Source organism: Hyperoodon ampullatus, assembly GCF_949752795.1.
Source record: "Hyperoodon ampullatus genome assembly, chromosome: 1".
Taxonomy (NCBI): Eukaryota; Metazoa; Chordata; class Mammalia; order Artiodactyla; family Ziphiidae; genus Hyperoodon; species Hyperoodon ampullatus.
In genome coordinates, this window is record NC_136914.1 from 161,192,381 (window position 1) to 161,205,401 (window position 13,021).

Consider the following 13,021-nt stretch of genomic DNA (forward strand, 5'->3'; position numbering starts at 1 on the left):
CCCATCTATACAAGGGTGGTTTTCAAAGTATGTTTCATGGAGCACCAAGAGCCTATGAAGTCACCATGAGAACCACAGTTAGGAGGTGTGTGAGAGCGGGCAGGGGGGTTCTGTGTCCCCACCCCATTTCTTCATTTAACAGATATTTATTGAGGGTTGCTTTGCACCAGGCACTGTGCTAAGTGGTGGGGAAGAGAAGGAACAAAGCAGACACGATGCTTATTCTCCAGGGGCTCACAGTCCATGGGGAATCACTAATCACCCACACAAATGACTATAAGCGGGTTAGTTCTACAGAAGAAAGGGGCACAGTGCTTTGAGCTGTGGGGCAAAGGGCTCAGGGAGGCTTCCCTGAAGAAGTGGCATTTGTGCATCGGTCTGAAGGATGAGTGGGAGTTAACTGGGTGAAGAGGGTATAGGGGAGCAGAGCTCCAGGAAGAGGGAACAGCACATGCAAAGGCCCTGTGGTGGGGGAAACACACCTTGTGTTTAAGAGATTGAAAGAAGGCCTAGGAGGCAAAGGTGCAGAGATTGAGGGCTGGAATCCTGTGAGATAAGGCTGGGAGGAGAGGATGGTGCTGGGCCTTGATGGCCAAGGTCAGAATTCTGGTCTTTTTCGTATGGGTGATGAGCAGCCATTGAGGGATGTTAAGCAGGAAGTGATATGATCTGTTTTAAAGAGACCTGAATAGAGTGGCCTAGGTTGAGAGTGACTAGACCAGTGGGACGTGATTGCAGTTGTTCAGCTGAGAGTGGAGGGTGGCTTGGACTAGGAGTGTGACCAGGAGGTGGACAGATGTGGACAGCTGCAGGGACATATCAGAGGGAAATCAGCAGTGGTGATGATCAGCAGTGGAGGTGCACGCGGGAAACGAAGGGTCAAGAGTAACCCCTTGGCTTCTAGCTTTTGGAATGGTGAGGCGATATCCTTACCATTCTGGGGTGGGGATGGGGGACCAGCTTTGCCAGTGGGGTCGGGGAGGGGACGATGCGGCATGAGGTTCTGGACATTCTCATCTTGAGGAGCTCTTGAGTCATCCTAGTGGAGAGTTCAGAATCCTGTGGCTGACGGGGGGGATACATTTGAATGAGCAGCCACGTAGAAAGAAAAGTTCTAGGGCCAGGTCGTAAGGAGTTTGATCACTTAATGGTCAAGTAGAGGAGGAAGAGTCTTCCAGGAAAAAATGGCCACAGAAGTGGGACAAACAGCCAGAATGCCGTTGCCATGGAAGCCAGGGAGGAGCGAGTTTAAAGAAGGAGGGAGTGATTTACTGTGTTCTGAGAGGTCAAGTCGAGTGAAGACTGGAAGGTCGAATTAGCAAAGGCTGATGCTCTCGGTGGGTGGAGGTGTGAGAGGGAGTGCGGAGCAGAGACCGCTCTTATAGACGTCTGGCCGCGAAGGGTGGATGTTAGAAAAAGGGTGGGAGCTAGCGGGATGTGCGAAGCCCAGTGAGGTTTAAAAGACAGTTGTCTCCCCTTTGATCTGCTTTACATTTAAGACTTTATTTGAAAAAGGGATGAAGAAGTTCATATTCTTTTAGGTCCTTTTCACCTTGGCGTTCTACGCCCACGAAGGCAGCAAGGAGTAGCGGGAAAGGGTCCAGACTCTGCAGCTGACAGGACTCTGGGAATCTTCTCCGTACTGCTTACTAGTTGTGTGACCTTGGACAAGTTTTTCACCCTCTTTGAGCCTAAGTTGCCTCATCTGTCAAATTGGGGATATTTTTATTCTCTTCACGGGGTAGTTGTGAGGATTTAATGAGATAATTTATATAAAGCCTTTGTGGCGGTATCTGACACATCAGAAACATTCAATAAACAGTCTTGATAATGATGGTGATGGTGATGAGGAGGAGGAGGCTGAAATGACGGTAACAATGGTGGGGACAGTGGTGGTAATGAAGACTAAAGATGGTTGATGGTTATGATAATGATGGTGACAACGATGGCAGTATTGATGTTGATGATGGTGGGAATGATGATGAAAAGGATGGTGATGATGAGGATGCTGATCTTGATGATGTAAGTGGTGGTGTTGGGGGGGATAGGGAAGGTCACGATGATTATGCTAATATTGGAGATAATGATGGTGATGATGGCAGTGAAGAGGCTACCACTCGGTTGACTTGGGTCCTAAGCATCTTGGAATGTGACACATGTTTTTCTGTCCCAGTTGACCATGTTGTCCCTGAACCTGGGTCCAGCCTGCTGACCTCCTTCGAGAAATGGCATGAAGCGGCAGACACTAAATCCTGCTGTGACTACTCCCTGCACGTGGACATCACCAGCTGGTACGATAGTGTTAGGGAAGAGCTCGAGGTGCTGGTGCAGGACAAAGGTCAGTTAAAGCCCCAGAATGGGGGCACAGTTCTGGAATCCCTGTTTTGTTTGTGGGTCTGATGTGTGGAGTTAGAATCCCTTTATCTGCATCTGCTATGAGCCCAGCTGTGAGCTGTGCCTTGCCCCATAAACAGTGGAAAAATTGGACCCTCCTTAAGGAGACTGCCTTCCTCTTCAGGCCCTTTGGAGGTTCCCCCTGTTTATAGAAGAAAGCCCGATTTCCTTAGCCTGGCACACAAGGCCCCCACTGATCTAGCCTCACTTTTCCTTCTCTACCATAAACTCATTTGGGTGCTTATTATCCTGGACGCCACCCCCTGAAACCTGCTGCTCCACTGGGCCTTTGCTGTTGCAGTCTCCACACCCCCTACCAGGGACGCCCTTTCTTCTACTCTGCTTCACAGCTCAACTATCCCAGTTTCCCTAATCAGAACTTCAGAACTGCTTCATCCCTTGAATATCCATAGAAGGTTACTTGGGCCTCTTTGGGGGGCACCTTTTCCATTATTTTTGGATTAAGGGACACTGGTCGTCTGTCTGGCTCTTCTGTTAAACCCTGAGCTTACGAGGGAGGGGATTATGTCTGTGCATCTCTGTATCCCACCCTCTCTCCCCTCTGTGTGAGCTCAGACCAGACATCTCTGCACAGTGTGGGTACTTTACAGTGTGCCTTACACCAAATGGAGGTGAAGTGAACTGAACACCCACAGAAACAGAGAGCAAGAGAACAGAATAAACCAGGCGTGAGGGGTCCCTCGGAAAGAGGCAGTTCTGAGGCTCTCTGAGGAAGCACCATCAAATGAATGAGATGCTTCAAGGAGAGACGCGGGGGTGTTTTCAATTTTTAAAATATATATACTGTGTTTTCTCATAAAAGTATCATCACCCAAATACAAAAAAAAAGTCAGAAAATCAAGAGAAGGAAAAAGTTTTTCCCTCTGGTCTTACTCCCCAGTTGCCACTTACCATTAATAATTAATTCCTTTAAGGATTATTGCTTTCTGTTCCCTATCTATTTAGACAGTTTCTCCATATATAGTTAATACGATAGCAGTTATTTGGAATCCTTTTTTCACTTAACGTTTTAGGAGTAATCATTACTCTTCATTAATTACTTTTTAATGCCTCGTAATACACAATGTAATGGTTAATTTGCGTAGCTATTTCCTTTTTATTGGGCATTTAGGTTTTCTGTTTGCTTTACGGTAAATCATGTTTGGTGAACATCTTTGTATGGCATTACGGGGTCAAGGTTTTAACATTTTTCAAAATCATGACACTTACCGCCAAATTGCTTTCCCCAGAAATGCACCCACTTGCATGCCCACAGCCCATGTCTCTCACCCTGTGCATGTTTGCACCATTGGGTGTTATTACTTGTATGAAATCCTTGCTAATTTGATGAATAAAAGTCAGTCTACCATTGAACATTGCAGTTCTTTAACTGCTAATTACATTAAACATTTTGCATACATTTTTCCTTTATGTGAATGTCCGATTGTGTTCCTTGGCCATTTACCAGTTTGGGTCTCGTAAGTCTGAGCTTCTACATCCACATGGTTTTATCCCTTCATTGAAGTTGCTGTGAATCACACTCTTGTTTTGTACAGAATCATAGTCCAGGTTGTAGAAAGATCCCAGCAGTTATGCTGCCTGAATCTGAATCCTGCCCTCACACTTCTTGGCCTGGTGACACTGGGCAAGTCACCAAGCTGACCTCTCTGAGGCTCGCCCAGTGACTCCCCTTACATAGTGTCAGAGCTCTGGTACCAGGCGTGAGACTCCTGGTCTGAACTCGGTGTTAATTCTCCAGTCAAAAGAAGGAAACAACCCGTATGTCCATTAAAGGATGATTGGATAAACAAAACGTGGTCCATCCTTACAGTGGAATGTCATTCAGCTTTGAAAAGGAAGGGAATTCTGACACCTGCTACGACATAAATGAACCTTGAGAGCATTATGTCAAGTGAAATAAGCCAGTCACAAAAAAGACAAATGCTGTATGACTGTGCTCATATGAGATGCCTAGAATCGTCCAGTTCATAGAGAGAGACAGAGTAGAATGGTGGTTGCCAGGGGCTGGGGGAGGGGCAATGTGGAATTAGTGTTTAATGGGGACAGAGTTTCAGTTTTGCCAAGGTGAAGCGTTCTGGAGATGGAAGCACACCAATGTGAACGTACTTAATGCCACTGCACTTGCAAATGGCTCCGATAGTACATTTCATGTGAGGTATATTTTACCACGACTAATGAAAAGCAGCAGTTATTTCTTCGCTCACAGCTCTGTGGAAAGGCACTTTGGTTTGGGCTCAGCTGGGCGGTTCTGCTCACCGTGGCTCACTCATGCCTTGCGCCCCAGCTGGGAGGATGGGGCAGGTGGGACCACTCTCTACACCCTCCCTTCCCCAGCAGGCTCTCGTGGGCTTCTTCCCTTGGTGGCTCCGCAAGGGTGAGTGGAGCTGCAAGCCCTCTGAGGCCCAGGCTTGGAATGTGTCCACTGACACTTACTTCCACTTCGTTCTGCTGGGCGGAGCCAGTCTTGAGAGCAGCCAACGCTCAAGGAGTGAGGAAATAGGTTCTACCTCTTAGAAGGGTCACTGCAAATGTTTTGTGAAACTGTAAACTATTACCAGACTATTTAGCCTCTTTCTGCCTCCTATTTCTACATGAAATTATCTTGTTTGTTTGTTCATTGCTTATTTCCACTAGAATGTAGACAGAGATCCTTCCTACCTCGTTCACAGCTGTATCTCTAGCTTCTAGAACAGTGCTTGTACATAGTAAGTACTCAGTGAATATTTGATGAGTGAGAAAATAAATATTCCATGAAAAAGGACTTCTGGGGTCTCATAAGTTTTGGAAATGCTCCCTGTTTATTCTATTCTTGAATATTCTTTTATTTATTTTTTAACATCTTTATTGGAGTATAATTGCTTTACAATGGTGTGTTAGTTTCTGCTTTGTAACAAGGTGAATCAGCTATACATATACATATATCCCCATATCTCCTCCCTCTTGTGTCTCCCTCCCACCCTCCTTATCCCACCCCTCTAGGTGGTCACAAAGCACTCAGCTGATCTTCCTGTGCTATGCGGCTGCTTCCCACTAGCTGTCTATTTTACATTTGGTAGTGTATATATGTCCATGCCACTCTCTCACTTCATCCCAGCTTACCCTTCCCCCTCCCCGTGTCCTCAAGTCCACTCTCTATGTCTGCGTCTTTATTCATGTCCTGCCCCTAGGTTCTTCAGAATCATTTTTTTTTTTAGATTCCATATATATGTGTTAGCATATAGTATTTGTTTTTCTCTTTCTGACTTACTTCACTCTGTATGACAGACTCTAGGTCCACCCACCTCACTATCTTAATGCATATTGTCATGTTAAAATCTGTGAGGAAGCCCTGCAGGCAGGAGACCTGTTTATTGTTGATGAATCCAGTTTTTCTTCACCAATATACATATCACCATCCCTATGTTTGATTACAAACAAGAGACTCACTGCAGAGCTTGGCTTAAGCTAAATGAAGCGGATTTGCTTTAGTGATAGAGATGTGTATCCAGGGATACCATGCCAGGGAATCTTCCCCTGTGCTCATCCCTGCTTTTCTCTTCGAGCCAGTTCTGCTCTCCCCTCTCACCCTTGACCTGCATTCTCCACTTCTGTAGTCCCCATGGTGGAATGCAACAGTCCACTCTTTGTCTGGGTGGACATCTGTTTCACAGATTAGTCAGGTGCCCTTTGGTATCACTTGGACTCAGTCCTTCCTCCTGGCTCAGCTTAGCATCTGTTAGGTGCCCAGCTCTGAACTAACCTTCTGTAATCTGTGGCCACGTGGTATGAACATGGCTGTTTCCAAGGTTACTGGATGGATAGTGGAAGAGGGTATTTGCTAGAAAATGTAAGAGAGTTCTGAGAACTGAAGGGTGTTATGAATGGATTGGCAACCCAGTAGGTGTTCAATATAATCCTTTAGAATTGGTGTTCCATGCACCCTCCTTGGAGAAGAACTGTGATGATGGCATTTATGAATTTGGGAGGTGTTGTGAGTATCAGGGCCTATTGTATTTCCCAAGACTCTATTGCTAGTAGTAGAGTTATCATGGAGACACTTAAACTCTTGATACGGATTGTTAATTGGTTTTCTAAGCAGGTGCAAATCGGTTGTGCCAGTTTTCACTGTCACTTGCTATGTAGGAGGGACTCATCGTGATGCACACTCACTAGCACTGTGTAACATATTCTAAAATGTGGTGTTTTTTTTTTTTAACATTTGTATTGGGGTATAATTGCTTTACAGTGGTGTGTTAGTTTCTGCTTTATAACAAAGTGAATCAGCTATACATATACACATATCCCCATATCTCCTCCCTCTTGCGTCTCCCTCCCTCCCTCCCTCCCTATCCTACCCCTCTAGGTGGTCACAAAGCACTGAGCTGATCTCCCTGTGCTATGCGGCTGCTTCCCACTAGCTATCTATTTGACATTTGGTAGTGTATATATGTCCATGCCACTCTCTCACTTCATCCCAGCTTACCCTTCCCCCTCCCTGTGTCCTCCTCCCTGTGTGCTCAAGTCCACTCTCTAGTAGGTCTAGGTCTGCGTCTTTATTCCCGTCTTGCCCCTAGGTTCTTCATGACCTTTTTTTTTTTTTAGATTCCATATGTATGTGTTAGCATACGGTATTTGTTTTTCTCTTTCTGACTTACTTCACTCTGTATGACAGACTCTAGGTCCATCCACCTCACTACAAATAAGTCAATTTCATTTCTTTTTATGGCTGAGTAATATTCCATTGTATGTATGTTCCACATCTTCTTTATCCATTCATCTGTCAATGGAGACTTCGGTTGCTTCCATGTCCTGGCTATTGTAAATAGAGCTGCAATGAATATTGTGGTACTTGACTCTTTTTGAATTATGGTTTTCTCAGGGTATATGCCCAGAAGTGGAATTGCTGGGTCGTATGGTAGTGGTACAATACTGAGGTTTTCATCTGAATTACTTTGATTCTAAATGAGACCAAATCTTATTCTCACCTTCATTTGTTAGGCATTTTTAAAAAATTGTCTAAAAATTCTGTTTGCCTTTTTTGCTTCATTGTTTTTATTTTAAGCATTTTTAAATATAAAACAAAACATACAGAAAACCACAGAAGGAAAAAATATGGCTTTGTGAATTATGAGATTACCCTTTCCAGGTAAGAAATAGAACTTTGCCCCCAACAAACCTCTCATGGCCCCTCACTGTAGCCACAACTCCTTCCTCCCCGCAAAAGTAACCACTGTCTGGTGTTTTTTAAATAAGAGGTTTTTTTTTTTTTTTTTTTTGATACGCGGGCCTCTCATTGTTGTGGCCTCTCCCGTTGCGGAGCACAGGCTCCAGACACGCAGGCTCAGCGGTCATGGCTCACGGGCCTAACCGCTTCGCGCATGTGGGATCCTCCCAGACTGGGCACGAACCCGTGTCCCCTGCATCGGCAGGCAGACTCTCAACCACTGCGCCACCAGGGAAGCCCTAAATAAGAGGTTTAAAAAAAAAAAGTTAGTTAAATTTGTTGCAGATATGTTCACCATGTTGGTTGTTTGCTTTTTATTTTGAATTTTTAAGAAATAACTTATAGAAAGTTTCCATTTATAACAAGTCAAATCTATCATGATTTGGAGGAAAGCTTCTAATCTGAGATAGCTTTACTCCATCCACCCACCCACAAGAACCACTTCTAGGACATATTTATCAATTCTGCCAATTCATTATTTCTGCTTTTATTTGTATTGTTTACTTCTAATTTCTGGTGAATTTCCATTTTCTTTTAAAGATTCTTATCATAGAAGCTTATTCAGTTGATGTATGCTCCCCCCTCCTTCAAAAAATAATGAGGCATTTAAGGCTATGAATTTACCTCTCACTATGGCTTTACCTGTTTACCCACTGATTGTTCTGTGTCTGTGTATATAACTGGGTTTTTGTTTTTGTATGTAAGTATACTTGATTAAATAGAGACTGATACTTTTATGTTAATCTCTGAATATTATTTTTTCTTTTAATTTTTCTTAATCTTTTGGAAAGAGAAATTTTTGTTGCCAAGGTTTTCTAGACCAGAAATGATTTTCAGCTTGTCTTCACTGTTGCTTAGTATAAAAGAAGTCTCAATCCCATTTAGTATTTTTGCCTGAATTTCTTCTTTTTCTTATCCAAAGGATTCCTGATTCCATCAACAAACATTAATGGCACAGCACATGTTGTGGATGTGCAAGATGAAAAAATATATAAGATGTGGTCCCTGTCCTCAACCACTTGAAAGCATATTAAGAAACAGTCCTCCCCCCACCTCCTCTGCTCCCCGCTGGCTGGACAATAAGTCCTGTCATTTCAACCTTTTTGCATCCTCCCGCTCAGAGCCTCAGCCCACCCGTCTCTTTTGCCTTCAGCATCCTCTAACTCTATTTCTCCATTTCTCCCTGCTGTTCTGTACACCCATCCTCCTTCCAGAACTGTCCTTCTGAGACAAAGTCTGATCGTATCATTCCCTTGCTTTAAAAGCACATGTTCTGCGAGATAGTAGTGATGTCTGTACAACATTGAATGCTCTAAATGCCACTGAATTGTACACTTTAAAAACAGTTATGATGGTAAATTTTATGTGTATTTTACCATAATAAAAAAAAGTGATTTTTTTTTTTTAAGCACATGCTACTTTTTGCTTCACCCACAGGACACTTTCTAGTACCCACACACCTAATGTCTTTTTATCCTCCTTACTGTCCATGCCATGCATACCCATCCCTCTCAGCCCAGATAATTGCCTTCCCCCGGCTCCTCCCCATCCCCTTCTTCCTTTTCCCCCTCCTCTTCCTTCTCCTTCAGACTCAGCTGACATGTCACCTTCCCTGGAGGCCTCCTTTGACCCTCACCCACACCCCCAGGCTGGCTTAGGTGCCCCTGCTCTGAATTCTGATGGCACCCTTCTGTCTTGGTTGTTACCACCCTGTGCAGTGCTTATCGATTTACTGGAAAGACATGTCCTTTCCTCTTAAATGCATTTTTCTACTCTCTCTTTTATCTTGAAACAGGTGTCAATTCCTTCCAAGTCTACATGGCCTATAAGGATCTCTACCAAATGTCCGACAGCCAGGTAGGTCCTTGCACACACCCCGCCTCCCTTGGGCAGGAATGGGCCTGCCTTGTCAGGCAAAGCAGCACAGGGCAGGGGAGATGTCAGAGCAGGCCAGGGAGGGCTCTGGGTTCAAGTCCTGGTTCTGACACTGAGCTGTCAGTCATTGCCCTTCCCTGGACCTGCATTCCTTTCTGCCTGTAAGAGTGGTGTGGAGCAGGGATCCCGTGCTTGGTGGTTCCTGAACTTGGCTCATCTTCAGCCTCATCTAAAGAGCTCACTAAATACACAGGCTCATATTCCATCACATATGCTCGGGGGTAAGGTTCAGGAATCTGTACTTTCTTAAAGCTCTGCAGTTGATTCTGGGGCTCAAGTGAGTTTGGGGACCACTACCTTAGCTCTGACCTGGAGGAGAGCCCTGGCTGTCCCTCCAGCCAATTGCAAGTCCTGTCCTTTCTCAGTTTTCTCATCTATACAACGTGATCATCTCTGGCCCTAACAACCTCAAACAGCTGTTCTGTGGATGAGATGAGTCAAAGAAGAAGGTGGTCTAAGGAGTACAGGTGTAGGGGGTACAATTTATCAGGCACCTGGCCTTCTTACACCACTGGGACTCTTGGTTTGGTTTTGTTATTATTGCCCTGCCCTCTGCTTGTTAAAAAGGTGGGACAGTGTGGTGGCAAAGGGCATGGCTGCTGGAGCCAGACTGCTTGGCAGCAAGCCCCAACTTTGCTGTGCAGCCTGGGGCAGATTTCCTAACCTCTCTGTGCTTTAGGCCCTTCATGGCACTTGCCTCAGAGAAGGTGTCAGAGGGTTAAGTGATTTAATACAAGTAAAGCTCTAGGGCAGTGCCTGGCACACAGCAGGTGCCATACAAGTGTTAATAAGCTGGTTTTCATTATCCCCATGGGGTCTCATGTGCAATGGAAGAAGTACCCATGTCTTACCTTTCAAAATAGGCACTTGGAATTACATAATATAACTTACCCCGAGATGGCCTGGAAACCAGAAGGCTGAAAGTTTTTTCAGTTTCATGGAAAAAATAGCATGTGTCTCTCTAGTGTAATTGAAATTTTCACCTGTTTCATTCTAATGTCTGTTTCACTGAAGCCCTGGTTAGAGTCAGAGTTGAGCAGACTTTGGGTGTGGGTCCTCAAAACTGCTTCATGCCTCCAAGTGCCTCCCCCACCTGCTGTCTACATCTAAAAGCACACATCCTGGGCGAGGGAGGTGTTATCTTGTATGCAAGGAGGACACAGTTGAGATTCAGGAGTCCCTGGGGAGGGAACATGTGGCTTTGGTCCTCACCAGGTGCAAATGTCTGATTGCAGATCCTTTACAGGTGGGAAGAGGGCACTGGACAGTGGACAGGGCCTGGATTGGCGAAATAAGGTGATGCTTGGCAGGATATATGTTATCTGAGTATTAAAGTTATTAGAGGACTTGGTCTCTCTACCCCAGTTGGTCTATAAAATGACAGGAGTTGGAATTTTTGTAAAGATGTACACATATCCTATGATTGGTGGTGGATACAGTACAGGCTTAGCAGGTTTAGTTATACAATTTCAGTAAAACTGAGAACAGCTTCTCAGCTGCAATTGTCACCATTAACAACGTCACACTCCAGAGAAGCAAAGCCACAAAGAAAGCAAAGGCTCTCATGGTATAATTATGGATATAATCACACCTTGGTGTCACTTTTATCAGTTATGCGCCTCTCCCCCACCCAAAGTTTCTGCTTTTGGATCTGGAGGGTGTCAGGGTCAAGGGAAAATCTTTTCCAATTCTTACTTGTTGAGCAACGCATTCCATTGATGTGGATGGAGCATCCTGGCAGGTGGATGACTGTGTGTTAGTAGTAAGAGCAGTCTTTGCAAATGCTCATGCTGTGATATTTTTATCTCACCCCAACCCCCCTTTATCCCTCCTTAGCTCTACGAAGCCTTCACCTTCCTTAAGGGGCTGGGAGCTGTGATCTTGGTCCACGCAGAAAATGGAGATTTGATAGCTCAGGTGAGTGGTGTGAGTTTCCTCCCCTTCCACCTCAGTCTCCTTCTCCTTGTAAAGGATATGAGAAAAGGGGGTGGAGGCATTGATCAGCCAGGTCACTAGACAATGAAGGGTCAAGCCAAGAACTGGGTGGCATGTCAGGCACTCCAGGTGTGAGTCATGCACACACTATCTGCAGCGTGGCCTTTGGCAGGTCATAATCGCCTCCTCCTTGTGAATCTCGATTTTCTCACCTGTACAATGGGGGTAATATTACTGCCCTGTGAACCATGGTGGGTTCGCATGAGCAACAAATAAGGATCTGAAAGAAAATGCTTGGAAGCTGATGTTGCTCATCACCCTCCACAACTTGAGAGCAGAGATAATGGACAGAGCTCAGGCTGGGAGCATGTGTCAGTCTGGCCTCCTGACATTGGGCAAGGAACTCTACCCCACGAAGCCTCCTGTGCTTCATTTAGAAGCATCTGCCTTGCAGTGTGGTTGTGAGGATTAAATGATATCATGTATGTGTAGATCAATGTCGGACATGTAACAGGCTGTAGCCATTCAGAAGTTTTGGGTACTGTGAGACATGAACCCATTTTGATCATTCTGGCCATAGGGTGGATAATTTGATGGGAATAGAATAAAGGCAGCTAGGTTTTACTCCAGAAGTTCTTATAGGAAATGAAGAGAGGAGACAGAGCGGAGGTGGAAGAGGCAAGAATGTGGTAGGGAAGGTGCACAATCTACAGGACTCATCGATTGATTGGATGGGGGAAGAAGAGGAGGAGGTCAAGAATGGCCGCTTGGTCTCTGTGCAGGGTTGATCATGATGCCACAAATCAAGATCAGGCATATAGAAGATTTGGATGCATCCAATGAACGTAGTTAATGCCACGCGTGATGCTGAGGAGTATGTATATCCTCATTTCATAGGTAGGGAAACTGAGGCTCAGATAGTAATAACTTGCTCACTGTTATATGGGGCATCGGAGCCAGGATGTGAATACAGTTTCGCTGGTTCCAAAGCCCAGTGGAATTGCAACATGACGGTTAAGGGCATGAGATCTGAAGCTTTACTCTTAAGGTTAGCTGTTGCAGTTTTTCTGTAAAATTGAAATTCTTTCAAATTCAAAATAGAAAAGAACAACTCAGTACCATCACACAGCTGTATTCTGGTCATTGGCAAGAAGTCACTAAATCCAGCCCTCACCCCAAAAGATGGGATCATACAAAGGTATGAATGCCAGGAGCCGTATCAGAGGTTGTCTGCCAGTCTCTCCTCTGGTCCCCAGTGTTTGATGAGCCTCTCACATGCAAAACACATTCATTCCTTTCCAGGGTCCTCCTAACTCTCACCTCATTACACCATCAAAGACTGGAATCATCTAAGCCAGGTCTAGGTGTGGATGAGGCTTCTTGGGTTTAGTCCCTACAATCTGTAGGTCTTTGAAGAAAATAAGCAAGTTATCTCCCCCCCTGGCCCCCACACACACTCAACACACGACATATAGTGGTGGGGTGGGCATTCCTATTGAAGAAGGGACAGTGGAAAACACCAGGAGTCATTGG

General features: G+C 45.1%; 1 protein-coding gene across 2 annotated transcripts in view; it reads left to right on the plus strand.

Moving 5' to 3' along the window:
* CRMP1 (collapsin response mediator protein 1) overlaps positions 1 to 13,021 on the plus strand; it is a gene marked incomplete at both ends in the record, with an annotated part of 76,210 nt that overhangs the window by 29,929 nt on the left and 33,260 nt on the right. For both annotated transcript variants that reach the window (XM_079707415.1, XM_079707416.1), the window contains 3 exons: positions 2,174 to 2,338; positions 9,414 to 9,475; positions 11,390 to 11,470. In XM_079707415.1, coding sequence (XP_079563541.1) covers positions 2,174 to 2,338; positions 9,414 to 9,475; positions 11,390 to 11,470 — 308 coding nt within the window. The remainder of the gene's footprint in view (positions 1 to 2,173; positions 2,339 to 9,413; positions 9,476 to 11,389; positions 11,471 to 13,021) is intronic.